Raw genomic sequence first — 27,323 nt, forward strand, 5'->3', positions numbered from 1 at the left:
AATTCAGGTCAAGCTTTGCGATACTGGTTCACTTGTGGTGTCGAGCAGCCTGTCGCCAGAAACACCGACAGAACTTGTGATATTAAGCTGTCATCAGAGGCACTTAATCCAACCATGCCGGTGGATGGAATCCTCCTTATAATCAATGATTTTGGACATCATTGCTACAACAATCTATATGAATTTATGATGAACACCCCAGGGAATCCCAGCGCTAACGAAATGAGAACAGAAAATGAAAAAATGAAGAGGAACCAACAGTATTCGGACATGGTGAGTCTCAAAGTTTTTGACTGTCAAAACATGATTAAAAAGTCTTCAAGATCTTCAGCAGTAATTGGGTAAAGTGTTAGAATCAAGCAGCATTTGTTACATTTAGCACATAAGCTTTAAAGCTCATTTAAAAAGTTCCGAGTTCAGCCAGTCCCTGTAAGAACATTGTAAAATTTCAGCCATGAAGTTCAGTATTAACAACCCAAAACAACTAGTTAAATACTGAAATAGAAGAGACTAGTAAATGGTTCTTACTTGCTGATGTCATCCAGGTGATCATCGAAATCAATGATCTCCTGCCACTTCTTAGATGAGATGCAATCCAAAAGCACTATATTTGCTGAAGGCTCCTTGATAGCAAGCTGGTTACTTCCGTCTGATCCAACTAGCTTCCAACTACTAGATGCATCCTTGATATAAAGCTGCATGATAGAGTGGGAATCCAATTTGAAGCTGAGAAACTCAGGGTATAATCTTTAACCCTCCCGACCTCCAGAAAGCGGTTGAGATAGATAAAGAACCACACTAGAAAAATTGGAACTAAGAGCAGAACAATGATGCAAACGAGACCAAATGGGCAAGGCAAACTGTAAACAATAGAGTATAGTGGGGTAGACATGTGTTTAATTAGAGAAATAGACTAAAGTGAATATGTTTTTGATAATAGTCAAATCAGGTTCTCAGGACGTTGAAGTGCCCTTGATATGGATTGCATTCATTTGTTTTGATTTCCAAATTATCAAAGATACGCGAAAATAAATGCTCAAAATACTATCTTTGTGACCTTTTTACTATTCTAGAAAGATTAGCTGAAGGTTTTAGGCGTTAACCGCAACTAACAATCGACACATTCAAGCTAGTACTAATAAAGGCTTCAGAATAGCTTTTTGCTCAATCTCAATGACTTAGGATAACAAACAGCTACAGACAATAGTTCATCATGTTAAGCATATATGTTTGTCAGCACTCAAACACAAAAGACCAAGTATTATACAGCCCAGCTGCGAATTGTAGCAAAATTTACCTGCATCACTGGGCTTCTGTCTTTCCCCTTGGGTAAAGACTCGAGCTTTTTATTATCCAACTGCATATCCACAAATTTGAAGCATCAAGAATTTGTCCAGAGACTGAATTCCAAGCTTCTGAGAATTTCTAAAACAAATTTCAAGCTAATAAACACGTACCAAAAGCAAGGCAGCCTGAGGAAAATACCGAGTTATGTGATCCCCAATATTCTTAGCCACACTCGCTAGCTCAAAATCATCACACCTCTCATTAGCATGAAAATAGCCCACGAGGCTCAAGCCTTTCTCTCCATAGTACTCCTCTATCTATGAATTCCCAATCCGGAACGTTCAAATTTCAAGTAAAACGGATAGCCTACGCAATAAACAAGCACCGGATAGTGTTCAGTATCGAGTGACATACCATAATGAGAGCAATTTCGAGGGGAGGAAGGAGGCCGATCTGGGAGTGACAGAGCGGTACGGACTCGACGATCTCAACGGCAGAGCCGGCCCCCGCGGAGCGGCCGAGGAGGACGGCATTGACGGCGGAGGTCCGGTGCTTTAGCGCGTGGAGGACCAGCTTTATGTAGGCGTTCTGGTGGATCTCGAACCCGACCTCACCTCCCATGACAGCAATAATGAATCCGAATTATCCGGGTCCGACCCGATGAGAAACGAGATGCCGAATCACAAATAGGAGAGGAGGGACGCGGGTTTTCTTGTTTCGGATTTGGCGTCCAGTGATATATATAACTACTTCCGCCACGGAGTCCTTTTCTTAACGCTCCGGTTTTCTCCAATTTCAATGAGAATCGTTTTTCTGCTGCTAATTTCTCATTTTCACTCTTCTCTCTGTTTGTTTACGTATTTGTGTATTCTGCTCTAACCTTTTAGAAGTGTTAACCTAATTTATCTCAAATATATTTTAGCTTTAACTACAAAAAGCTAAACCAAATATTTAATATTTCAATTTCTTCTTAGCAGACTCTGTTGTTCGATACGATTACGAGGGTGTTTAACCGGATCAAGTATTTTTTATAAATAACTGAACGTAGTAGACATGTTATTTTTTTTGTACATAAGTCGGGACGATGTGCCATGACAGCTGATACTATATATATAAAAAGAAAAGGACTTCTGCATTCACAAACGACGGTTACTAACATTGTTGCACTAATTTTTTATAAAATAAAAAATGCCTCTCAACCGCTAAAATAGCTAATTTATTTAATTTTTAAAATTTTACATTAATTAATAAATTAGTTCATTTTTTTATTTTTAATGTAATATATTAATTTATATATATTATTGATAATATTATCTTTAATATATTTAAAGTATGTAAAATATTTATTTATTATATGCATACAAGAACGGCGTGGCACAACGGCTAATAATAAACTATGAAGACGGGTACTATATACATTAAAAACAATATTATATAATAAGATTTATAATTGAAAATCATAAATCTGAATTTAAATAAGAGAATTATTAATGGATAATGAATTATTATTGGAAATAAGAAAAAGAAAAAGGAATAAAAGCAGAGGCGCAGAGGCAATAGGAGGTGGTATTAGACATAGAGAAGAATGAACGTGAGGGAGATAGATACTAAAAAGCATATACCCACCGCTCTTTCTATCTAACTGCTCCCCTTCCAATTTTATACAACACCACCCTCTCCAACTCAATCATTCAACAAAACATCATGTTCAAAATCCCTACCATATAGCAGCTGCTCTGATTATTGAACGCGCGATCCTCATTCCACCGCCACCTCTTCCTGCATGCCTCGTATTGTCGATTTGCAGTACATGAATGATACTCTCATCTTGTTTTTGGGTGAATAATAACCGGCATTATTCGTTGTCGCGTTCGTCCGACGAACAATGAGCGGCTTTTCTAGGGTTTCGATTTCCGACAGTCTCCGGAAAACGATTCAGGATATCAAGGAGATCACGGGAAAACACAGCGATGAGGACGTCTACGCAATGCTCAAGGAATGCAACATGGATCCCAATGAAACCGCTCAGAAGCTCCTCTACCTTGGTAAATATGTACATGCGCGTCGAATGTGTGTGGGTGATTGCATGCTGCGGCTATATATGTAGGTGTGTTGTGTGTATGTGCCTACATTTGTGCTCGTGGTGGCGTTGTTTCCGTTTTCGTGTTGTGTTGTTGAAGATGTCAATTGTTTCGGTTTTGTGATCTTTTGAGCATATTCTGTTGGTTTTTCCATTACTAGCTGAAATATTAGGGAGAGCGAGGAATAAATTAATCCTAGCTATGTGTTCCTATAGGTTGAACAAAGTGAAGGGGAACCGCGTAATTTTGAACTTTTCCCTCCTTACTGTGAATTTGAAAAGCTAATTCAACTTTTTAGTTGGACTTTTGATGTGTGTGTATTTTATCTATTTATTCTTTTATAGTTGCGGATGATTTTAACCCACGCCATTTTTTATTCTACCAAAGAAGAAATATTACCTTGCCTAGTACTCTACGTTCTCCTGCCCCAGCCTTGCCGAATCTTTTTTTTTTTTTTTTTTTCCTTTTCTTTATCAGTAACCTTCCTTTTTGTGCAGATACATTTCATGAGGTCAGAAGGAAACGTGATAGGAGGAAAGTGGTAAGTAAGTTCACTGGGTGTATTCGTTTTTTGCAGCTTGTAGCAGAGACTATCTCACCCACTTTTCGGCCATGTCTTGCTTTCCTGTTCTTCTCCTGTAGTTGAGCACTGAAATATGAATTGATGGATGCTTTAGCATGAATATAGCTTAATTTGTACTACATCTTTTATCTGAATTTAAATACTTGCTTACAACTGTGATAAGGTTTTATCCACGATCAAGTGCTTCATGATTTTAGCATGCATCTTCGGTGCTCTAGAATGACGCTGTTGCATTGTGCACGTTTTGGGATGCCTTGTAGAAAGATTTCTCAAGCAAGCACCTACACCACTTGACAAGTGGAAAAATAAGAGAAGACACTAGACCTTTTTAAAAGTAAAAATCCATCTCTTATGGGTGATATTTAATTTTGCAATTTGCATAATTGGCATTGTGAGTCGGATGCTTTTGTATTCTTGTTTTCGTGGCAGATCTTTTGTGTGATTTGACAGTATAAAATTTGCACCTTGGCTAAATAGTATAAGGTAGCCATTTTTTATGATTCTGGATATTTTGTGCTTTAAAGATCAAACGGATCAAGAGTTGTTTACTGTTTTGAATAGTACTAGTTATAATAAGAGTTACAGAGAAAGAGTGAAGACGAAGCAACTAGGCATCTTACAAGGGTTTGGAGTTCATCACATCATGATCAAACCCTAATAAAATTGCAACATCCATTGAGGAACGTAATGGAGTTCCATTACATCAATTATAGATTGTATGAATTGGTCCTCAAGAAACTTGCAAATTTAATGGCTTCTTCTGAAAGCTTAAACCAAAAATACACAAACAATATTGTGAAGAGGTTGCATATTCCCAGAAATACATATGATATGTAATGTTGGATGGGATTACGTCTAAAGAATATTGTGAAAGAGCTTATATCTTCCCAGAAGGAAAAAAGGTCCATGTATTTCAGTTTATGTTCATGTTCTCAGCACAAGGCTGTCGGTTTACAATCATGTACTATTATTGGTAGATATGCTGAGGATGCCAATTGGTAGGTTAGATGGTTTTAAGTTATATTTGATATAGCTTATTTTTTGAAATCTAAGAGTGTTCTAGGAATTTTACATTATGTTATCTGCAAAACCATTCTTCAATACATTCTTCCTTCTTGCAGGGGGTTAACATCAGAGCACAGGAAGAATATCGGCGAACACCAGGCATGCAGCGTCGAGGGAATGGGGGCGGGAATTATGTTTCTTCTTACAATTCTGATGGTATTCCTTCCATCTTATGTAGACTGAGAGCTGTTCTACTTTAACTTTCTCATCTTTCATTTTGGATTGAAGTTTCTGACTGCAAGATGCATGAACTACTTTAATGGGAATTGGTCAAATTATGTGTACTTGTCTGTATCTGGCATGGTTTCCCCACCATGGCCCTTGCTGGCGTGTCTCATTATAAGTTTGAATTCTTTGAATTACTCTTAGTGCTGTAGAGGTATATTACGAAGTCCTTTGTGAAGTCTTAATGGGCATTATTATTTGCTATGCTCTTTTAACTTGCATGAGCATCTAGAATTGTGTTTCAAATGTCTGGTTTCTTCTCTTTTCTAGCACATATACTGCATTCTACTCATTATTTTACAGTTCTTAATGCCTAAAGTGTGGGACATTAAAAATGGGTGTTGGAGAAGGAATGAATACATGTCTAACTCAAATCCCTCTTCACATATTTCTTTTTGTATATTTTGGCTGTAGATAAATGCTTGGGATGAAAATTTATTTCATAACCTTTTGTCTTCTATTTAACTGAGGCAAGGGACAGATTGCTTAGGAACAGGATGCTTGAGTTTACTTCTTAATAATTATCAGCGGTCCTGCAAGATTCTTTTTCACTTTCTGGTGTGTTAGCTCAACTGGGTTCATCTGCAGTACTTTAAAAGAACATAAGACAACAAATGGTGAATGCCGTCCTTCATGCATTTGACCTTTCTCAGTTCACTGAACAGATATTACTCATTTTTACAATTAAGCTCCTGGTTTATATATGAATTCTTTGCTCTTGATGACATTGCTTGCATTACCTGTATTATAATTTCATCAGATGCTGTACGCGGAAGACAACTAAATGCTCGTCGACAAAATGGTTACAATAGCCGCATGGGGAGAGCTTCTAAAGCTTCTATGCCAGTTCTGCGTAAAGACAGCAATATAGTAGCTTGTGACGGAGGGTAAAGTTCATCCATTACCGATTTCATTGGTTAAACTGAGATTTTTTGTTGGAAGTTAAAGTGTTCCTTCAAATGGTCATGGAGTAACCATTTTACTAACAATAAACTTTCAGTTCCACAGCTGCTGCTGATACAAGTATATGTGATGGAAGCTCTAGCCACGAATCAACATCCCAATTAGTCGAGCGTAATGATAAAGGTGTCATCAAGGAAACGAAAGCTGATTATGGTAATAAGTCAGGGAAAGTGCCATCTCTTAGACCTGTTCTCATAAAGCAACTTTCAAATGTGGATCCTGGTCCTACACCCACCCCGACACCCACCAATTCCTCCATAGTTGCATCAGGAGCCAGAAATGATGGTGGAAGCTTGAAGTCAAAATCTAGTCATGTTGGAAATAGTGTTGGTTCAACCTCTGTGTCAGGCTTGTACGCTTCTGCATCAGATCCTGTCTTAGTGCCATCTCTCAATCCCCGGAACCTTGGCTCTGTTGGTATAATTAAGCGAGAGAAAGGGAGTCAGCGGAATACTGCTGAAACTAGCATTAATCTCCAGGCTGAAAGCAGAATGAATGCTGTTCAGAGTGTGGCTGTTGGCCAAGCTGTACCAGGATCTGTTGAGTTGACTAGCAGCGCGCAGCCAATGGAATACAAAGGAGTTGAAAGGGCTCAGCTGGCTGAGTCTCCACTACTGCCATCTTCTTCTAGTCACCAAATTGCTGCTGCCAACGATAACCAGGAAACTTGTGCGGTTCGACCGGTCAATGGTCCTCCGAAAGGTATCGTTTTGTATTTTATGCAATGTGTCTCTGTTGCTGCTTAATGTTCAGCCCTGAACTTTGTTATGATAGCACATATTAAGACTTTACGGAATAGATAAGTTGTACGTTCTGATTGCATCATCATTTGTTTAAGAGGGTTCCTTTAATAGCTGCTATGTACATAAATTGCAAATCCAGAGAATGTTGATTTTAGATGTCCTCAGTATATGGCATTTTCCATTGTTCATTTTTCTATTCCATATTTCTTCCACTTACTTCCTTAAGTATTCTAACTAATATTATGCTATCCATTCATTTCTTCGTATGACTAATCACGCGAGTTCATTCTGAAAGAGAACAAATGAGGAGTCTTTGTTAAGCTGCTCCAAGCATTAACTACATAAATTAACTGAAGAGAACATGCTATGTGGGCTTGGAAAACTTAACGAATCTTCTGATTTTTGGTAGGTGGATTATCAGTTGATCCATTTTCTCTTGAAAGATAACAATAGCTTATAGGTATTTTATTCTAATAATATCCTAGAAAAGGTTGTTTCACCTTGTTATAAGAATGATCACCATTTCTTAATAAGTGGATCCTAAAAGTTGAAAGATAATATATTATTTTTAGTGACTTATTCATAATTAACAGGTTGCTTGTTCATTTAAATCAAGGAATTAAACATGACATGAGTATAACTTATTTGTTTTTGGCTATTATTATAGTATCCTCCCTCAATTATGTGTGCAGAGATATTGTCTGAAGCTGTTGGTGTTGCACCAGAAGCTAATATAAATTCTCTTCCTACACTGGAGGATTCTTCTTCAGAGCAAGCAACTGCAGAAGTTGATACTAAGCTAAATAAGTTACACATCTCATCCAGACAGTCTGTTATTTTTCCCAATCATCTTCATGTACCTGAAGCCTTCAAGAATGCATTGACGTTTGGAAGTCTGGATGCTCATATAGGAAAGGACAATGAGGACTCCAATACTAGAGATGTATCAATCACAACCAATGTTGAAGCTTCCAAGGAACCTTCTCCTACGTAAGTAACGGGTTATCTTTTTCAGTTCTCCCACTAGTCGGAACGCAATGAAATTTAGTTGCAATATGTTCAACATATTCCCTGTTCTTATAGCCTTATAGGTGTCTTCCTGCTCTACCAAGTATGAACATACACTGTGTGGTAGTTCATTCCTCTCATGATGTCCCAGATTAAATATCAAATTATGTTTCAATCATTATTTGTTGCAGTCATCAGTCTTCATCCCCAAGATCCGGTAGTGATTATCATGATCGGCCCCAGTCTCCCCCCAATGTGCTAGTAAATTTAACATCACCACAAGAAAATGTTTCATCTGGTACTGCTCTGAGATATGACCAGTCAAAGCAGGAGATGCAGCAAACTGTTGGAGGACCTCAGAATCCAGTTCTTCCCCCTGTACCAGATTATGGTCTGAGTCTTGTCCCCCCTGTTGTAGGATCGCACCTTGTACAACTGGAAGGACTTGAGCCACAGGTGACTAATTTGTTATGATTTGGGTTCTTGTTTGTCACCTTTATGCTTGACATTAAGTAATTAAGTACCAAGAATTTTCAGTGGTCGAACTCCGAGTCTATTTTGTTTTAGCAGATGCATGAAATGCCACATTCTTGTCACTGCCGGATTGATTTAATCTGTTTTCACATTTATATTTCTTTGTTTTGCACGTTTGCTATTTTTTTTTTTTTCTGATGATTAAAGCATCCTGCCCTGGTCTCCCCTTTTAATCTTTATTTTCATCCACCCTGGAGGTTTTGTGATGTAATCTTTATCTACATTTCTACGTCTTTGACTCCAGGGAGGAAATTCACTGATTCCATCAACAACTGCTTCAACTCCATCAATGTCTCAGCCCAGAGGAATTGCTCAGAGTTCTATTACTGTATCACCACAGTTGTTTCCTTTCCTCCGGCAGCCATATCCTCCTAATTACATACCGTACAGTCCTTACTTTTCCCAGCTATATATGCCGCCCCAGAATGCACACCAGTTGCTAAGCCACAGTGGGTTCCCTCAGCAACATTCAGCTGGCAACATCTATATGCCACCAACTGCTGCTGCTGCTTCAGGAGTTAAATTCCCCATCTACAAGCCAGGTAATATAGCTGGAAATCTGACACATTTTGGAATTTCTTCTAGCTATGGTTCATATGGAGCGTCTGGACTGGGTTATGGTTCAAGTGCTGCTTTGCCACCTGGAACATCTAGCAATGATGATCTTACAGGATCTGAACTGAAGGAAAAGAATATCTACTCTGCAATTAAACAGGTGTGTAATAGCTTGCTTATCTGGGTATTGTTTTTCGAATTGGAACTTTGCACGTTAACTTTGCCCCTGTATCGGTTAAGGCTCTACGTTAACTGGGTCTTTCATAGGGCAGTCCTTAGACCATTCTCGAGAATAAAAAGTGCCTGTGGCTTACACTTATGAACACACAACACCGTGAAGATAAGGGGATTTGCTGTAACTTATTTTATATCCGGTCTGTTAGTACTTTTTACAGAAATGACAATGTAGAATATACCAACTTTATTCATGTACTACCAAGAATACCTGCTTGTGAATCATGGATTCTTTTACAACTTGAGGAACATAAGTAATGGCTTCTAATTTCAATTGGTTTAGTTTTGATGTAAATATGAGAGGCAAAGAATTTAGTTGATAATGATATTGCTATTATGTTGGTCTGTATAGATGGCAAGTTGTCTTCACCAACAGATGTGTTCCCGTAATAATACTGCAATCTCTTATTAGACTGTGCTTAGCAAAGTTCTGCCTCCTATTTATCTTGTTTCTTGAGGATTTAAGTACATATTTATCCACATCTTCCAAATGCAAGCAATTGAGTTTGGTCAAGTGCTTTCCAATAAATTGATACTAACGATCATAATTTATTTTTCCAGAACGAGGATTTGCACATATTGACTTCTGCATCTGGACGAGATGTATCAGCTTTGCAAGCAAATGTGTTCTACAACCTTCCACAAGGACATCCTCTTGCATTTTCACCTGCACAGGTCGGTCACAATTCGTTCCCTGGTATTTATCATCCAACTCAGAGCATGTCAACACCGTCCTTAGTTCAATCGCTCCAGCAGTCTCAGCCAACAGGCGGATCGGTCGAATCTATCATCCCTCCTCTGAGTTCTTATCCTCAGCCACAACTCCAACCACAACCACAGTTGCTACCTCTACCTCAGCAATACGGGCAGATGAATTGGAACCAAAAATTATTGAATAGAGAAAACATTTGATGCAAGCTTCACTCATATAAGGTTATAACTGAAGCTATCGTCTCATCAGACTGTAAATACATGAAAACAATCGAATAAAAATTTTTGGGTGGTAAATGGTGGATGGGAGATGTTACATGCCACGCAGTAAAGTTAACTGGTGCAGGTCTTTTACTGTTCCCAGTGCCGAAGAGTCTCAAAGTTACTTCTTGGTCAACTTCAATACTTTTAGGTATAGGAATTTATAGGATTGACTAGAGCTAGTTGTGTATTTCAATATTTTTCCCAGCATGTTTCCCCGAAAATTAGCAAATTCAAATGGCGGAATGATAAGTTATATTTCTGCCGAAAAAATTGTAAATTTGTGTTTCTAGTTTCTTTTTTTTTTCTTTTTTTGCTCTTATCACTGTTTCTCTTCTTACTCAGATAGACCTAGGGTGGAAGTACGTATTGCGATCTGAATGAAATGATTGTTCCCTTTGTTTTCCATTCGTCAAAGGCATGTCTACAGTAATTACTAACCATCTGAAGATCTATTTATGCTTGCTGGCGCTTAATTGATGAAGAGTTATACGGGTGTATAATCTGATTGGTCTAAAATCGTGAATGATTCAAGTTCAATATTTTTTTAGGTAAATTACAAGGAGCTATTTTGAAATTTTCTTAATTATAAATATATCCTCATCGTTTGAAAAATTATAAATATTCTTTTGAAATTATAAATACTCAAATATCTTCCTACAATGAGTTGTCACAATGGGGTATTTGTTAGGAATATTTATAATTTTAGGAGGGTATTTGTAATTTTTCAAATAATGAAGGAATATTTGTAATTATCACAAACTTTAGAAAAGCTGGTTGTGATTTACCAAATTTTTTTTTATAGCAATTTTTATAAATTTATGTAAAATTCAGATACGTTATTGGACTCCAAAAACCCAATATGAACAACCTATTTTAAACTCAATCCAATCCCAAACATATTTCAATCTAAAACCAGATTGAACATATGAATCTGAACCCACGCTATAACACTCATCCTTTGAAGACTGGTCAAGTAAAATAAGGTATCAAGATGTCTATCTGCCAAGAAAGATCCCATGCTATAAACTTAATAGGATTTTCATGGTTTCATTTTGTTAGCATAGTTTAGTTTTAATTTAAAATCTTACTCTGAAAAGGAGAACAGAAAAATCCAAAATTTATAGTTGTAAACTGGTGATTAATGTCAAGGATAGAGACTTCTCACAAAAAAATGTTCTTCCAATTAATTGTACGGAAGCAATTATGAGACACATCTCTAATATTCGGATAAATTTAGCTAGTAATACAATTTAAATTTTATTTAAATTTAAGTGCATCAAATAATATATACTTGAAATTTTATTTAAGTATATCATTAATTATCCTTATCCAGAAAATTCACTCAAAATTTTAGATAATTTCTAATTTAATATCAATCTTTCTAAAAATACAATTTCGTTTCCCTTAACACTGAGTACTGACTAGTGATATTAATATTGAATAATCAAAGTGTGGAAAACAGTTATTGGACAACCCAAAATCCACAACAACTAGGAATACATCATCGACTAATGAGGAGCAATTCTTGTCCTAATAGAAGACAGGAGATTGAGGAGTAGGAGGACTTGGATTTCTGGTCCTAATTCTAATACAACTACCCGTATTTTCTTGTATATAAGCATGCATATGTTATGCACTCTCTTCCTCACATCAATTCCCATTGCACTACTCTTGTCTCCATCTTCTTTTCTCCTTCAAGAAACAATAATGGCTTCTGTTTTCCATAAACTTGTTCTCCCTGCTCTTGTTTTGTGCTGCTGCTTGTTTTCTTGTGTACCCCAATGCGCCAATGCTCATCCTCTCAAGATTTGCAAGTTTGATCAGATTTACCAACTCGGCGACTCTATTTCCGACACTGGAAACTTGATCCGGGAGGTCCCAATTGGGGCGGCCACGGCATTCGCAAGACTACCATACGGCGAAACGTTCTTCAAGAACGCTACCGGACGTTGCTCCAATGGCCTTCTTATGATTGATTATATTGGTAAGCTTTTTATCTCTATCAATCTTGTACTTGGTGCATGATGACTTCACTCTATGATCTTGTTATGTATTTTGTTGTTCATATCATATGACTTTCTTGTTCTTGGCTTGGTTCATCTTCAGCTCTTATCCTATTGCATTGAGTATTGACGGTGGATCAATCATCTTTACTGTTTAATTCTTTCTTGATAATTATATTGTGTCATAAGAAGATTTACATAATTTCTATTATCTTGTAAGTACAGCTATGGCTGCCGGCCTTCCTTTTCTTCCACCATACAAGAACTTGGATGCTGCAGATTTTGAGCATGGCATCAACTTTGCCGTGGCAGGTTCCACGGCATTGCCATCTCAAGTGTTGGCTGCCCAACGCATATTTTCTCCAGTGACCACCAGTTCTCTCAACGTCCAATTGGACTGGATGTTGACCCATTTCACTTCCATTTGCCTTAACTCTAGAGGTATTCTCATACTAGTATGTATATTACATTCTATACTAATTTGACAGTATTTATATGTCTTCAAGTACTATTGTTAACATTAATAGCAACTGACAGATTGTGCTGAGAAACTCCAAAATGCTCTATTCATGGTTGGGGAAATCGGTGGAAACGACTACAACTATGCGATTTTCCAAGGAAAAACAATGGAGGAGTTGAGAAGCATGGTGCCCGATGTTGTTGCTACCATCGTTGATGCTGCCAGGGTACGTAACTATAAACTTACATTATTGATTAAAGAATCAGTTTGCAATGATTATTATCATACAACATTGGCCTAATGATTGAATGTTTATGTACAGAGAGTAATTGAAGTAGGGGGTAACAGAGTGGTGATCCCTGGAAACTTCCCCATCGGTTGCCTCCCAATTTACAAAACAGCCTTCCAAACCAACATCTCTGCAGCTTATGATAAGAATCACTGCCTGAAGCATCTGAATGACTTCGCCAAATACCACAATAAAGAGCTGCAAAACGCCATCCACACACTCAAACAAGAGAAGCCCAATGCTGTGATCGTCTACGGGGATTACTACAATGCCTACCAATTTCTACTCCAAGTTGCAACTTCTCACGGTATGTACATATTATTTATGTCCAATTTGAATAGATCAAGAATACAATATATTTATTATGACGATGGATCACATATTTCAGGATTTGAGAGAGAAAAAGCTTGCTGCGGAACAGGAGGAAAGTACAATTTCAACATGACGAGAATGTGTGGAGGTGCAGGTGTTAAAGTATGCTCGAATCCAAAACGATACATGAGTTGGGACGGAGTGCATTTGACTCAACAAGGCTATAAGATCATGGCTGCATGGCTTGTCAACAACATCTTCCCGCACCTCCTCTGCCATTTCTGAAGTAGAGTAATTCAGTTTTCTGGCTAAACAAAGCTACTAGTTAGGTTGAATATACTCAAAGGGCTAGTCCTGTATTAGGTTGCATAAAGCTGAAGAGGGTAATTCTTGGGGGGTAGGCTTTGCAACTATTTAGGTACAATAAGCTTGATGTTTCTTTTATTAATTTCAGTTTTCATTTAATTTTAGCATATTTCATCAACTTGATCAAGGTAGCTTACTTCTCAGAATTGTTTTTTCTTGCCTGAGTCATCGTAATAATTTTTGAAGGATCACAAACACAGCAGTTTTACGTTCATGTTAAGATCAATTCTCAAAACACAGAACTAAACAAGCAAATGTAAAAAGTTTCAGCCCAGGCAAACCTGAGCACAGAAAATTATTATTGCAGCCGTCTTCACTGTAACACCAGTGGCTCTCTACATTTTTCTCGCTAGCAGCCATTTACATCGTCGATACACCACCAAAGTTTCAAATAATTACCCAAGTCTGTTAAGCAGTCAGTATCACCCGACTTTGCTAATGAATATCCGGTGGTCTCAAATGTACAGAACCAGTTTCTCTCGATCTTAATTATACTGCACAAAAATTTGATAATCACACTCACCAAACAGGCTTCTCACCAGGCAAGTACGAAGGAGAACCACCCTCGACTTTGTTTTTCTTCTTATTAAACACACTGCTCAGACTAGGCATCTTGTTGATGGATGTCTTCGCTTTTTCCAGCTTTCTTGCTTCAATCACTTTCTCTTGAGGCCTTGGCTTTTGGATTTGGTAATGATGGGGAGATGATTCAAATGACGTCTTCTCTGTTTCTGCAAGAATGCGGGTTGCTGCTTCTGCTGCCTTCTTTTGTTCCCTTTCACGCCATCTTCTAAGTTCTCCCTCAACTGCCTTCTTGGCTGCCTCAGCCATCTCCGCTTTCTTAAGGGCCGCTTGAGTTGCAGATTTCATGTCCTCTATCTCCTTCAGGGTAGCCTCCAGTCTCGAGAGGGCCTCATTTTCACTGGCGTTCACAGCTTCCGCTTGAGCCATTGCAGCTGCAACTTTCATATCTGCTAATTTTTCAGATTCTTCAACCTTTCGGCTCAGGGGTTCATACTCGTCCCTCGACAGTGTAATCTGGGCTCCAGGTTCTGAAGTTGAGGCACGTCCAGCATCAGTTTTCTCAGACAGCATCTTTATTTGATCAAAACTATTCAGTAGAGTTTATAGGCTGCAAAACTAGCTTAGATATTTCATTTGTGTTTTCCTTTCTCTTATGTCTTTTACAGCGCCATAGTTATTAGGATTACTTTTCAGCTTTATTAGAAATTTGCATAGGTTGAGTATACTAACATAGTTTCATCCAAATAATAGAGGTTCATCACTTCAATCCTTGTGAACTCAAATTCCACCAAAAATATGGATAATCATCACATTATTTTTTTAAAATTTCATCGTTGTTTGAAAAATTACAAATACCTTCTGAAGCTAATACATAATAATTGTCTAGCAAATACCTCTCTATAATGGACCACGAAAAAATATTTATTACACAATTATTAATTTTATATAATATGATCATATTGCTCTTTCTTGTAATATTACTCTAACGCCCTCTTGTAAAGTTTGGCGTTCACCAAAAACACCCCATAAGACCAAATCTGTCACACAACAAAAGCATTTGCATCTTATTTTATTGCTCTTCTCAAAAGCTTTACCTGTAGGGGCATTAATGATACACTTTCAACTTTCAAGCCGTTTTTTGGCTGGAAAACACTCGCATGGGTCGTTTATATAATTATACAAACGATATGGATAATTTGAGTAATTAAACCAAAGGTCAGGTGGTGTAAATATAACTATTCCTTCTTTTTTTTTTTTTTTTAAATCATGGTTGAATTATTAATAATCATATTGAATTAATTATTTATTTTCAAAATGTGATTTATTCATTGTCATTTGAATGAAAATGTATTTTTTTCTATTTTTATTTTATTTACATTTTGTAGGTTCTCTCTTTTTTTTTAATTTATATATTTTGTAAAACACCTTAAGATATTTTATTGTTGGAAATAACTTTATTTGGAAACATTATGAATTTTTTAAAAATAAAAAAATGAAATTAATTTACCTATTACAGTACAGGATATTAAGCAATTAATAGTGGTTAAATGGGTTGCTTTATCTGATACGGCGGGACAGAGAGATGGGCCTCATCTCATGTAGGCCCATTTAGCCCAATGCCAATGAACGAGACAATTTCAAGAAGGGCAACTGCTGAAATTCAATTAGGCGGTTTTGTTCGACGCTAGTTGTTCTAGGGCTTCGTACGAATCATCAAATACTTCGATTTATCAGTTCGTACCAAAGATAAATAAATAAATTTTTCAGTCCTTTACTCAATCTTTGTTGTTCTATTCGTCTTTTGGTAAATCAATTTGCTGGTCGATTCCGAGTTTTTGTCAAATTAATATTCCGATGGGGAGGCGAAAGGAGCGTAGGCTCGCCGCCATAAGCGCCGCTGGTCGTAGAGTTAAACTTGATCTGTTCGCGGAACCCTCTGGTACGTTCAAGTAGATTATTAGATTAGTAACATAGGAATTTTGAGAGCGTCAGGGTTTAGAACTTTGTGGAACTTAGCATGCGGGATTAAGGTATAGATAAAATATGGCGGGAATTGTTTTTTTTCTTTCTCTCGTGCTACCCCAGAACTCTAGAGTGGATCACGTGATATGCTTTAATTATTTCTTTCCATGCTTGAATCAGAGATATATGTTTTATGCTAATTATGGGACTGTTAGAAGAAAAAAAATTCTAATTGGTCTCTCATTCTGAATATTTTGGTTTAGGTTCGCAGATTAGAATAATTGTTCTTTTGATTACTAGTTTTTCAGTATTGATAGGGAATGTACATGTTTGTTTGTATTGCTTACTTCTTGTTTGGTCCTAACCTTTCATAGGAGATTTGGGTGGCTCCTCTGCCCAGGAAGAAGTAGGAGGGGACGGTGCCAAAACTCATGCTGAGTTGCCCAGTTCACCAACATCTTCAGGTGGGTTCCGTCAGTTTTCTTCAAAGGACTGCTCTTTGTAGAGAAGACATGATGTGACCGCATAATATTGGTGGAAATTATTGGGTTTTTTTGTACAAGACATGTTATTTGCACCCCAGAAAATTTTGTTTTCAGACTCAAATGGTTATCAGGCTACAACTGCCCCCTGCCACAGTGCTTTATTGTGTAAACTTTGGACTTGTCTTGCCCTTATTGGCGGCATCAAAGGCGGTTTGGAGATTGCTCGGAATTTTGCCCAATTGGTTCGTATGTCTTTGACTTTATTTCCTTTTGGTGGTACTGATGGTTCGAAATTTCTGCTACAGGTGTGATGGTCTTGCTGAATGTTCTAAACCTTTGACTTTTATGTCCAATTAGTTATAATGTTATTCTAGTGACCATTTCTTTTGAATAGTCCTAGACATTGAACTGCATCTTTGTGTCTGGTTATCAAGAACTTGACATGCAAGCAGTTAAATTCAGATTTTTGAGGTGTTTGACATAGTAAACCGTCTGCAGGTCAGCAGAATCCTCTCCTGCTGCTTGAGCAGTACAGTGATGAAGAGTTGGATGAGGGTTCAAATGAAGAACATAATCATGCTCTTGCTGAGGACACATCTAACGACATTGATGAAGAGGTGATTGTACAAAAGATATACTGTGTTGTTTACTTTTGTTAGGCAGATTTGGAGCTCAACTGCCATTGCGATATGTTTCTGGAAGAACAAAATTTTTTCCCTGAGCAGTTATCCGAAATTAAAAATTGTACTTTTTGACCAGCTTTTTGTTTGTATCAGAATAGTGTATTTTACATTTGGATGAGCTTTTGGATCAGGAGATTTCTTAGTTTTTGGTCATTTGGGCTTTCCACATTCTCCAGTTACATGATGTCGATCTGACTATCATGGATCTTTCTCCTTTCCTGCACTAAATTTGTTTTAATGTCTTGCCTTCTCAGGCAAATTCTGCTGCAGGGAAGGAAACTGAAGATAGTGAAAATAATAATGAAAAAGAGCCAACCACCCAAAAGGTGGATGATCAACCTATGATGAATGACAGTTCCCAGGATCCTTTGCATAAACTCGAGAAAGGGAGCATTGCAGAGATTGACTCTGATGATTTGCTGATGCAAACAAATAAAATGGAAGAAGCTGCATGTCCTGCTGCACCCGATGTGCACCTTGTTGGGGATGTGAGTTCAGGTTGGAAGATGGTGTTGCATGAAGAGAGTAATCAATATTATTATTGGAATACAGTGACAGGTGAAACTTCATGGGAAGTACCTGATGTTTTGTCTCAGGAAACTGTTACAACACCTGAAGAGAAAATCAATGATGATAATGAAGGTAAAATGAAAGCTCTCATAGGGGCACAAAGATCTAGTGTGACTTTGGACATGGAAGAAGATGATACTAGGAAACTTAATCTTGATTCCAAGGTCAATTGTCAAAGCAATGAGAGCGTTGATCATGGAACAAAAATAGATGGATCTAATGAAGGTTTTAAAGGTGATTCTGTTGATGATGTGGAAGGCAATAGAGATGCAAACCAAAGTGACGAGACTCCTTTGCTTATTAGCCATTCTGTAGAAAATGGAATTGGTGCCGATCTTTCTTCCCAGCTGATAAAGTGCTGTGAGAGCCTGTTAGAGAGATTGAACTCTTTGAAAGGGTACCAGTCATGCTTCCACTTCCTTTTCTTCAATTTTTTAATTTTGGTGATGGCATTTCTAGAAACATAAGCAATTTATTGTTTTTTATATATGATATGCTTTTCTTAGCCACCCCCCCCCCACCTCTTCCACTAATTCTTCTTGTCAATGATCCTTCCTCTTCTCAACAATTCAGTTTGAATTGCAATCCGGAAGGTCAAGATGTTAAATTGAAGTGCACATGGGAAATTCAAACGAGACTTGCTGACATCAAGGCGTTAGCATCTCATGGATCATCTCTGCTTCCCTTTTGGCTCCACTCCGAATACCAGCTGAAGCGACTTGAAGCTGTGATAGATGGTGTCATTAAATGCCATAGTTCTACCTCCCTAAGTGCGCTTGAAGCTACACTGGAATCAAGTGAAGACATTGGTGATGGCACTGAAACTGATTCAAGGGAGAAGAATGTATCGGTTGCTGGTCTGGAATCTGATGCTGAGTACAGGGATAAGAAGTCAAATTTTGAGGCTCATAGTGATAGTGCTGCTGCCATGGGACATGTACCCTTTAAGCCATATTCCAGCACCTATCCTGTCAATAATGTGGGCGGGAAAAGTGACATGATTGAAACTGAAAAGGAAAGTGAAGTAACTCCCAGACCTGCCCTCCATTCTGGTGAAGATGTAGACATGGATGTGGACATGGAAGTTGAAGATGAGCCTTCCATCAAGTCACCTCATGAAAGTGCATCGGGTGCTCATTATCATGTCTCAACTGAGCTGTCAGATCCGCACGATAAACTTTCACATCAGGAATCCAAAGTGCCAGGGCAAGTATTTGCTGTTCCTCCTGTTGAAGAGTGGATTCCTCCCCCACCGCCTGACAATGAACCCTTTCCTCCACCACCACCTGATGATGAACCTTTTCCTCCCCCTCCACCAGATGAGCCTCCAGAAACCTCATATCCTCCATCTTCTCATTTGGGATCAGTTCAACCAGTTCATCCTTTTCCATATTCTGCACAGTACACTCTATCATATCCTGGATCTAGTCTTGAGTATTATGGACAACCAAACCTTGAAATCCCTGGCACTACTCTCTATACGCATCCCGAGGGAGGTCAAGTGGCCGTTGCACATGTACCACATTACTACGAAGCAGCTCCAAATTTATATGCTGTTGCTCCTTTGGTAGTCAACCCTGTTGAGTCAACAGCTTATTTTGGCCTTCAAAATGAATCCTTGAATCCTGTTTCATTAATTAGTGGCGCAGTCCAGTCTTCAGGTATACATAGTGAACCCATTCCTGAAATTCTTGACTCTGGTACAGCAGGATCCTTGGTTTCCCATACAGGAGCTGGTGCCAATCTGTTACTAAAGAATAGTGCTATTGATGCTAACCCTGGCAATGCCACTTTGGCCCCTTCAGAGGTCCATGACGCACAACCCTCTATTGGAGCTCCGGCAACTTCTTCATTGACAGATGGTGGTTCCGTTTCATCAACATCTGACACCACAACTTCTGTTTCTGCTGCGGCAGCTGCTGCTGCCGCAACTTCTAAGGCTCAGCCTAAGGGTAACGTTTAAGACCACCTTTATTCTTGACAATGCAAGTTGTACTACTTGACACATCTTAATATTGAGTACAAATCAATCGTTTTCTGCGAATGTTTGTTCATTATTCTGCATTGAGAAATGAACTGAATCTGAATTTCATTGCCCCTTCTTTTTTTGTTTTTATGTCTGAATTCAATTTCTATTGGTTGCAACTATCAAACATCTGATTTGTGGCTTCATTTATTCTTCCCCATTTTCACAGTTCCACGTGGGAAAAAACGGACTGTTGCAGTGGTATCCACTTTGAGATCTAATAAGAAAGTGTCCAGCTTGGTGGACAAGGTTGTAGTCTATCCATCTTTCTGATACGATACATATTTTCATTTTCTTAAGTCTGACTTGGTTTTTGTTGTTGAATGCTTGTACTTCTTCACCAGTGGAAAGCTGCAAAAGAGGAGTTGCATGAAGAGGAAGAAGAACCTGAAGATGCGTATGAAATCTTGGAAAAGAAACGACAAAGGGAAATAGAGGTAAGACTTTGGGATTTTTCTTCTTTTTTTTTTTTTTTCCATGTTTTTTACTTGCCTTCTTGTGTCGCTAACATACTTCCAATTGCAGGAATGGCGAGCACAACAAATTGCCAGTGGCGAGGCCAAAGATAATGCTAATTTTCAACCATTGGGTGGTGATTGGTATTTATCCTGCGCTTTCTGGCTTTAGATCTAGTATTTGGTACCTTGAACTGCTTTTAAAAAGCTCTAGGGAATGCAATTTCATTGTCTACAGATATTGATATGTTTGTGTATAGACACCTGGGAAATCCTTGACCTTGTCTTCTATAGTACACATAAATGTGGGCTGGATCCCGTGTTCCCTGCTTCTCATGGTCAATTACCCCTAATATTCTTTGTGACTGGTCTATTGTCATGCAGGCGAGAACGAGTGAAGCGCAAGAGAGCCGAAAAGATGAAAGAGGCTGAACAAAGTTCATCAGATGCTGCTGCAGATGGAAACCAGCAACCAGATCTCGGGGAACTCTCTAAGGGTCTCCCATCTGGATGGCAGGTACTTTTCTGGCCCTATGACTGCCACTATTTTTGGGTTGGAGTTCTCCAAAGTTTGGGTATATGCTTGTGTTCGAAAACTTGTGCCATTCTTGGACAAAACAACCTTGATCCAATTTTTAACTTCATCTAACTTTTCCAATCCAAGATTAACCCATGATTTTCGCATGTAAATATGCATTTCAACACACAATAATAAGACATGCACACACTGCACAATAGACATGATATGCATCTAATTACTTTATGCCCTTTAATTTAACTGCGAAATGTATGTCCGCACAATTTTATCCATCTCAAAACTAAGCTGAGAACTTAACCACTCTAACTTGCTCAATATTCGTGAAATGGCGTCCCAAGCGAAGTGATTATCCGAAGTATAAAAAGTGAAATCATATTCCTTACCAAGTTGTACTCATTCCCTCACTCTCATTGTTGGTGTCAGGTTTACTGGGATGAATCTTCAAAGCAAGTCTATTATGGAAATGTGTGGACATCAGAAACAACATGGTCAAGACCGACAGACTAGCAGGAGATATATTTCTGAAATTCCTCGATTTTGCTTTTTTCTCTATTCTAATGTTTTGTAAACTAAAATTCCTCAGTTGAGGTCTATTGAAACAGCAACATCCCACTTTTGAAGTTTCGTTCCGTCTTGGATGGGTTTTTTCCCCAACTCCCTGAGCTATCAGCCATGCGCTATCAAATTTTGAATCATAAAACACCGGAAGAACAGAAGAGAAGAATAAATATGAAAATATGTTAAGCAAATGAAGCAGACCTCAGCAGAAATTAAGAAATAAATCATAATAATAAATTTATGGTGTTATGAAGAAAGATGTTCACTATGTTATACAAAATGGCTTAAAGGAAGGAGTTGAGTTCAGCGTGCCTTCCTATAATTTATCTTCTCATGGAGAAGTAAATTGTTCTAGCGTTTAATTGAAAAAGTAATTAGAGCAATCTATTTTATGCACTGATGTCTAAAAGTAGCAGAGATAGACGTATTGATTCCCAACACGAAGGAGAAAAATGTTCCCAGTGCCGTTGCATCATCTCCCCGCCAATTGAAATTGGTATGGAATATAATACTTGGTATTTTTCTTCAATTCAAACGGGCAGTGGTTTGTGATCTCAAACTTCTTTTGAGTAATTATTATAATAAAACAAACAACGATACCACGTTGAAGAGATAAAACAGTACATGAGAAAAAGAAAACTTGTAATAATGTGAGACTATGACACCAATACTCGCCACTCTTCAATTATATATTGTATGTATAGGTACATAAATTGTATTTATTCAGAAAGAAAAACAAAATCACGAACAAAATATTTTCGCATGTCCGCTCCAGCTCCACGTTAACACGCTGATTCACCTCATACGGAGAAAGGGGACTGGATCCATTCCTCATGTATCTAACCAGAGCTAACATTTCTATGGTGGCGGCAGCGGAAAGATCCGGCGTGTGTGGTGGGCGAGCAAAGGCAGTGAACCGGTGTCGACGGTGGTTGTTTTCTCGCACCGCCTTGCCCCGGCGACGCCGGTACATTGCTAACACCGCTAGGTTGCTTCTTTATTTCCCCAATGTCTAGACTCGTACCTGAGAATTTCCGAAGCTTATCCTTCGACTCCATCTCCTCCGACCTGTTCCTGAAAACTTTCACACGATCACAATGGCAGAAAATTCGGCTTCTCAACCAAATTTTCTGCCACCTCGACGGTGTTGGTCGGCGGAGATTGGATTTTCCTAACTTCTTTCTTTAGATTCTGAAGTTAGGAAAGGATTAAGTTAAAACCCCGAGAATAAGCTGTAAACATGAGGAAGACATCATTTATAGGCTAATTTCAGAAATTTTGGGTTATCATTTGTGAGGTGGGTTGCAATTTGTGGCCACCAATGATTATCATTGATTAGGTTTTTGTCCATGTCATTATACTAATCCTAACAGTTTGATTTAGGTGAGATCGAACCTAATCCAGTCGTATGATTAGTTTATTATAGAGGAGTGATTAATAATATGTTCAAGAGTTGTTTTTCTTTTTTTCTGGTTAATCTTCAACAGCGTATTAGCCGCTAAAACGATGAAAATATGTCCAATACCCCACTCTCTGGGTGGTTTAGCCTCAAAATGTTGTACAGGGATTCCACTCACTCTAGCAACTATGTAAATTTGCACGACTTATGATTTATAAACAACATTGATGCCCTCTTTTCCTTAAATCCAGGAAAGGGAAAAATAATGTAAAACCTAAATTGTAGGAGGTTTGTTTTCGGGTTGATGTTGTCTTTTCATTTCTCTATCCCTTGTTTGCAAAGAGGACAACAAGAGATAATCTTGAGCCACTGGTCCACACACTTCATGTGAAATATATGAGTACATGGCAACTGCCTCATTTCTTCCTTCTCCCTGTACTTGGCCAAACAGATACAACATTCCTGTCCAAGAACAAACACAAATTTCATTAGCCCTTTATTCCTTATCAAGAATATAAGTGGAGTGGAGCTCAAGACGGGTGGGTAGGACCGAATTAAAACAATAAAATAATATGAGTTTATTTGGGCTAGATTTACTTGGAATCGGGACCAATCCAACCCGACTCAATGGCACACGACCACTTGGGCCAGGTATGTTGAACCATTTCTTTTATATTTATTTTATTTTTAAGTTCTTTATTTTAGTAATTTTTTTAAGACTTTAATTCATTAATAATCTTAAGTTTATTTTAAGTTCCTTTGTAATTTATTATCCTATAAGTTTATTATTGTAAATTTGTTAGTCAAGATTATTATTTAAGTTTATTATATAGTTTTAACTATTGACTATTATAGTTATAAATTTTTGTCTGATTTAATTTATTATTTATTTATTCCATTATACAGCTTAAAATTTAAGTAATTATTTAGAACAAATCTCAATTTTATTTAGAAAAAAAAAAACATGCACATTCGGGCTTCACCAAAGCTTCAACCGGGCGGTCCATAGGTTGAGTTTGGGTTTAAAATGGATCTAATTGAAGTCATTTAAAGGCCCAAAACTACCGTAAAACCGACCATATATAGTATGGGCCAAGCCTAGATTGAGTTTTTTTGGGCTAGATTGTGTCGATCCAAGGTTGGCTTGACCCACTGATGCACCTTGGAGTGGAGCTCTCTTAGTGCTTTTGAACATGATCCAACAGTTCATGATTCCTAAATATATAATTTAACAAAGAAACATGAACTAGAAAAAATTACGTCATGCTCATGCATTCTGGGCCACATGTGACCGAACAATTATAACTACTTTTATCATAACATCGTGCAAGAAAAATCAAGGAAAATAATAATAATAATAATAATAAATGTCCATGAGAGAAGAGTGTGACATACCTGAACCTCATGGTTTTTTGTTGAATTTCCAAGCTCTGAAATGCTTCCAGCATCCTTGTACTTCCAGCTTGGCAGACTGGCGAGCTGCTCCTCAGTTGCTCCTCGTTGGAGGGACGCCGTATTCATGTTGTAGCCTAGGAGGCTGCTAAGCATTGGCACACAACAGCAGAGCAACACAAACAGTATAAACGGAAACGAGTAGCTCACAGCATTCCAGGCCAACAGGGAGATGCAGAGGACATGGAGTTTAGGAGCACGATGGTATGAAGCAAAACGTGAATCAAACACCCACACGTTGCCCATCACAAACCATATTGCAAACAGCAGCTCAAGCGACGTCTTGCATTTCTGCATATACTGCAAGTCTCTGATCATGGAATCAGAACACACAAAAGCGACATCAGTACTAATCTTGAGAGATCAAATAAGTATATGATTGCTGTAGCTTTTACCTCGACTCTCTGTGGCTTCTCTGCTGTTCAATATCAGAGCCACTCAGATCATTATCCCCTCGAGTAAGATAAACAAGACGATAGCGCCAGTACAGTAGCACAAGATTGAGGAAACAACCGAAAGCATAACCTGCAACCCATATCCTCATGGGCCAAACCGGCCTCTCCCCTTTAGAGATGATCAGAGTATATGCTGTGACACTGATTTGAACTGTCAAAGCTATGAATTCCATCAACATCCAGTTCTTGGAATCAAATGGGTTGGGTCCAAGGTCGGACCCGGACCCATTCTGGTAATGAAAAACTCTTCTCAAGAAACTATACCACCTTGATCTTGATATTTTCATTGCTAATCTTATCAAGAAAGGAGGAGAAGTCCGAGACGACCTAGCCGGCGAACTCAGAGCAATCCTCTCTTCTACTGCTGCCGGAAAAATTGATGAAACAGAAACTGCACTCCCGGAACTGCATAGTGAATCCGGTTGAAAGAAATATCTTGTATTCATCGAAACCACCAATCTCCTATATTGCCGCCCAGGCTAAACGGAAATCCCTCAGAGCCCACAACACAAACAGATTGCAATCAAGATTTCCTGAGCTATATTTATCTGAAAATCAAGACTCTTACAGCCTAGGGAAAAACAAATATAAGAAACGGGTTTGAGTTGGGGAATGAAAAGGTCTGAGGATGAGATTACAACAGAATTAAGGTGAAGTGTTTCAATTAACAAAAGTGTGGAAGGTGAAATTTGGAGTGAGATGGCGACCAAGAACCCAACGGTTTTGCTTTCATTCCAAGTGAGTTGGGAAAATAACTACACAACAGTTGGCCTAACTTCCATAGTTGTATTGTTTAACAACTAAGCAAGTTGAGGCAGAAAGCTACCGCCTAAGGGTTCTTCAAGAACACATAAACCTCAACTGGATTACATTGAATATAAAACCCTCAGATATTTGATGTTAACGTTTGAGTTGATCTGAATTTGATTCGGGCAGCAATCTTGATTAGTTCCTTATACGGAATTAGTTGTTTGACTGCTAGGAATATTTTATATATGTATTTTGAATTCCGGCTCCGGCGGGTACAGATGTCGCCCGATAAATGTAACCAGCAAGAGCTCTAGGTCCATCGTCCGGTCCCTCTACTCGCCGTCAGGCCCATGAATGACGATGTGGAAGCCTTTAAATGGTCAGACATTTCTGGGGTGGCAGATTGGATTTTGAACATTTATCCTAAATAATACAAGTCTTTTAAGGATACGTTGCCTTGTTTATACTTATCTCTATATTTTTTATAAAATTATACATATTTTTATTAAAAATGTTAATATTATTTATATAAATTACTCTTATTTTGAAAAATTACTCATACACTTTCCGAACTATCAACATCACTATACAAATTATCATACTTTTACCGTAATGAGTGATTTTTATAATTATGCAACAGATATGGGTAATTTATGTAAATAGATCATAGATTAAAACTATAATAAAAATAATCCTTTAAAAAAAAAAATTCTTGAATCTATAATTTCTTGACTATGTTTTAAACATAGAAACTCCTTTTGCAATTTCAACATATCACAGGGACAGGGATCATTTATTTAATTTTACCCATTGTTCTAACATTAAAAAATCAATGTTGTTTTCAGGTGTGGTGTTATAGTCCAAACTTGGGGTAATTGATTGATTGGAAGAGAAGCAAAAATAGGGTCATTTCAGAACAGGACACATTTAATTTGTACAATTGTTTTTTCCCTTCTTCTTCTTTTAGCACACTCCCAACACACTTATGCACACATTTAAATTTGAATATAAAACCTATTGTAAAAAAATTTGTGCTCAAATCGTTAGATTGTCCTAAATTTGATTGAGTTGACACAAATATTTTTTTTATTAAAAGAAGTATTATGAGTTTAGTGACGGGTTTTCTCTACTTTAGTTGTTCGAATAAAAATAAAAAATATATTTTGACATGTACTCCACATCATATATATAAAATTATAGAAATACCCTCTGTTATAACTCAAAGTGACCTAGCATATCAAGGTCTCCAAGCCAATGTTCGTTCTAGTCGGGATTGATTCGACCTAAGCTCAATTCTACTCGACCTAATGATGTCATCACTTTATTTGGTCGTACAATATGTCTAATAATGAAATACGACACTTTGATGTAACAAACCCAAGTGAATATTGATATAAATAGTCCACCAATCAAGATGTCATGTAAGTAAGTACGAGTGTGGATTAACTATTTGAATCTCATACCGGCTTTTAAGGATTTAAAGATCAGAGAAAATTATAATTAGAGCCTATTTAATGTATCACCGATTATGTTTTGAGAATGCAGAATCTAGGATTGAAGTTATATTCTTGCGTGACCTAAAGTATAAGTGTGGGTTTGAGGCTCTAGCAAGGTAGACCAAGTCGCAATTCAAATTAATATGAGTAAATTACAAAGGATTTATATGAGATTTTTTATAATTATAAATATTCTCGTTATTTGAAAAATTATAAATATATTAAAAAATTAATTATTATTTAATAAATACACTTAGAGTGGATTATAATATTTATAAATATTTAT

General features: G+C 37.7%; 5 protein-coding genes across 6 annotated transcripts; 3 read left to right on the forward strand and 2 right to left on the reverse strand.

Annotated features, from left to right (window-relative positions):
- Window positions 1-215: 215 nt before the first annotated feature.
- On the reverse strand, window positions 216-2,016 carry LOC105174986 (ER membrane protein complex subunit 8/9 homolog). The gene is made up of 5 exons (XM_011097276.3): window positions 1,702-2,016; window positions 1,458-1,604; window positions 1,298-1,357; window positions 529-695; window positions 216-427 (listed from the first exon to the last, which is right to left on the reverse strand). The coding sequence occupies exons 1-5, from the start codon at window positions 1,906-1,908 to the stop codon at window positions 397-399; spliced, it is 612 nt and encodes a 203-aa protein (XP_011095578.1). The 5' UTR covers window positions 1,909-2,016; the 3' UTR covers window positions 216-396.
- Window positions 2,017-2,843: 827 nt separating this feature from the next.
- LOC105174987 (GBF-interacting protein 1-like) lies at window positions 2,844-10,611 on the forward strand. The gene is made up of 9 exons (XM_011097277.3): window positions 2,844-3,332; window positions 3,866-3,909; window positions 5,073-5,172; window positions 6,002-6,128; window positions 6,242-6,906; window positions 7,640-7,937; window positions 8,147-8,411; window positions 8,734-9,204; window positions 9,840-10,611. Exons 1-9 carry the CDS (start codon window positions 3,173-3,175, stop codon window positions 10,188-10,190), a joined length of 2,481 nt encoding a protein of 826 aa, XP_011095579.1. The 5' UTR covers window positions 2,844-3,172; the 3' UTR covers window positions 10,191-10,611.
- A 1,403-nt stretch (window positions 10,612-12,014) lies between these two features.
- On the forward strand, window positions 12,015-13,667 carry LOC105175162 (GDSL esterase/lipase At5g03980-like). The gene is made up of 5 exons (XM_088876655.1): window positions 12,015-12,237; window positions 12,482-12,697; window positions 12,794-12,942; window positions 13,039-13,312; window positions 13,394-13,667. The coding sequence occupies exons 1-5, from the start codon at window positions 12,222-12,224 to the stop codon at window positions 13,600-13,602; spliced, it is 864 nt and encodes a 287-aa protein (XP_088732781.1). The 5' UTR covers window positions 12,015-12,221; the 3' UTR covers window positions 13,603-13,667.
- Window positions 13,668-15,858: 2,191 nt separating this feature from the next.
- On the forward strand, window positions 15,859-21,551 carry LOC105174988 (WW domain-containing protein). 2 transcript variants are annotated; one of them, XM_088876232.1, is made up of 10 exons: window positions 15,859-16,147; window positions 16,545-16,634; window positions 17,154-17,272; window positions 17,593-18,305; window positions 18,482-19,860; window positions 20,104-20,183; window positions 20,279-20,371; window positions 20,460-20,533; window positions 20,774-20,906; window positions 21,351-21,551. In XM_088876232.1, exons 1-10 carry the CDS (start codon window positions 16,063-16,065, stop codon window positions 21,432-21,434), a joined length of 2,850 nt encoding a protein of 949 aa, XP_088732358.1. In that variant the 5' UTR covers window positions 15,859-16,062; the 3' UTR covers window positions 21,435-21,551. The 2 variants fall into 2 exon arrangements, with proteins under 2 accessions (XP_088732358.1, XP_088732359.1); XM_088876233.1 differs by lacking the exons at window positions 15,859-16,147; window positions 16,545-16,634 and adding an exon at window positions 16,672-16,897.
- Window positions 21,552-22,976: 1,425 nt separating this feature from the next.
- LOC105174990 (RING/U-box superfamily protein) lies at window positions 22,977-25,848 on the reverse strand. The gene is made up of 3 exons (XM_011097279.3): window positions 24,732-25,848; window positions 24,280-24,646; window positions 22,977-23,346 (listed from the first exon to the last, which is right to left on the reverse strand). Exons 1-3 carry the CDS (start codon window positions 25,235-25,237, stop codon window positions 23,200-23,202), a joined length of 1,020 nt encoding a protein of 339 aa, XP_011095581.2. The 5' UTR covers window positions 25,238-25,848; the 3' UTR covers window positions 22,977-23,199.
- Window positions 25,849-27,323: the final 1,475 nt, after the last annotated feature.

Source organism: Sesamum indicum, linkage group LG12 (genome assembly GCF_026168435.1).
Source record: "Sesamum indicum cultivar Baizhima isolate 11 linkage group LG12, ASM2616843v1, whole genome shotgun sequence".
NCBI lineage: Eukaryota > Viridiplantae > Streptophyta > Magnoliopsida > Lamiales > Pedaliaceae > Sesamum > Sesamum indicum.

What these genes read in the sequence shown, in the direction of transcription:
- LOC105174986 (XM_011097276.3), bottom strand. Translation starts at nt 1,908, where the DNA reads ATGGGAGGTGAGGTCGGGTTCGAGATCCACCAGAACGCCTACATAAAG. An exon ending in ACAGAAGCCCAGTGATGCAG is followed by an intron (nt 696 to 1,297) that starts GTAAATTTTGCT and finishes TCTATCATGCAG; the next exon opens with CTTTATATCAAGGATGCATC. An exon ending in CACCTGGATGACATCAGCAA is followed by an intron (nt 428 to 528) that starts GTAAGAACCATT and finishes ATGTTCTTACAG; the next exon opens with GGACTGGCTGAACTCGGAAC.
- LOC105174987 (XM_011097277.3), top strand. Translation starts at nt 3,173, where the DNA reads ATGAGCGGCTTTTCTAGGGTTTCGATTTCCGACAGTCTCCGGAAAACG. An exon ending in ATAGTAGCTTGTGACGGAGG is followed by an intron (nt 6,129 to 6,241) that starts GTAAAGTTCATC and finishes ATAAACTTTCAG; the next exon opens with TTCCACAGCTGCTGCTGATA. An exon ending in TGGAAGGACTTGAGCCACAG is followed by an intron (nt 8,412 to 8,733) that starts GTGACTAATTTG and finishes CTTTGACTCCAG; the next exon opens with GGAGGAAATTCACTGATTCC.
- LOC105175162 (XM_088876655.1), top strand. An exon ending in CATTTGCCTTAACTCTAGAG is followed by an intron (nt 12,698 to 12,793) that starts GTATTCTCATAC and finishes AGCAACTGACAG; the next exon opens with ATTGTGCTGAGAAACTCCAA. An exon ending in CCATCGTTGATGCTGCCAGG is followed by an intron (nt 12,943 to 13,038) that starts GTACGTAACTAT and finishes GTTTATGTACAG; the next exon opens with AGAGTAATTGAAGTAGGGGG.
- LOC105174988 (XM_088876232.1), top strand. Translation starts at nt 16,063, where the DNA reads ATGGGGAGGCGAAAGGAGCGTAGGCTCGCCGCCATAAGCGCCGCTGGT. An exon ending in TCTGTTCGCGGAACCCTCTG is followed by an intron (nt 16,148 to 16,544) that starts GTACGTTCAAGT and finishes AACCTTTCATAG; the next exon opens with GAGATTTGGGTGGCTCCTCT. An exon ending in CTAACGACATTGATGAAGAG is followed by an intron (nt 17,273 to 17,592) that starts GTGATTGTACAA and finishes TTGCCTTCTCAG; the next exon opens with GCAAATTCTGCTGCAGGGAA.
- LOC105174990 (XM_011097279.3), bottom strand. Translation starts at nt 25,237, where the DNA reads ATGAATACAAGATATTTCTTTCAACCGGATTCACTATGCAGTTCCGGG. An exon ending in AGAAGCCACAGAGAGTCGAG is followed by an intron (nt 24,647 to 24,731) that starts GTAAAAGCTACA and finishes TTCCATGATCAG; the next exon opens with AGACTTGCAGTATATGCAGA. An exon ending in CAAAAAACCATGAGGTTCAG is followed by an intron (nt 23,347 to 24,279) that starts GTATGTCACACT and finishes GTTCTTGGACAG; the next exon opens with GAATGTTGTATCTGTTTGGC.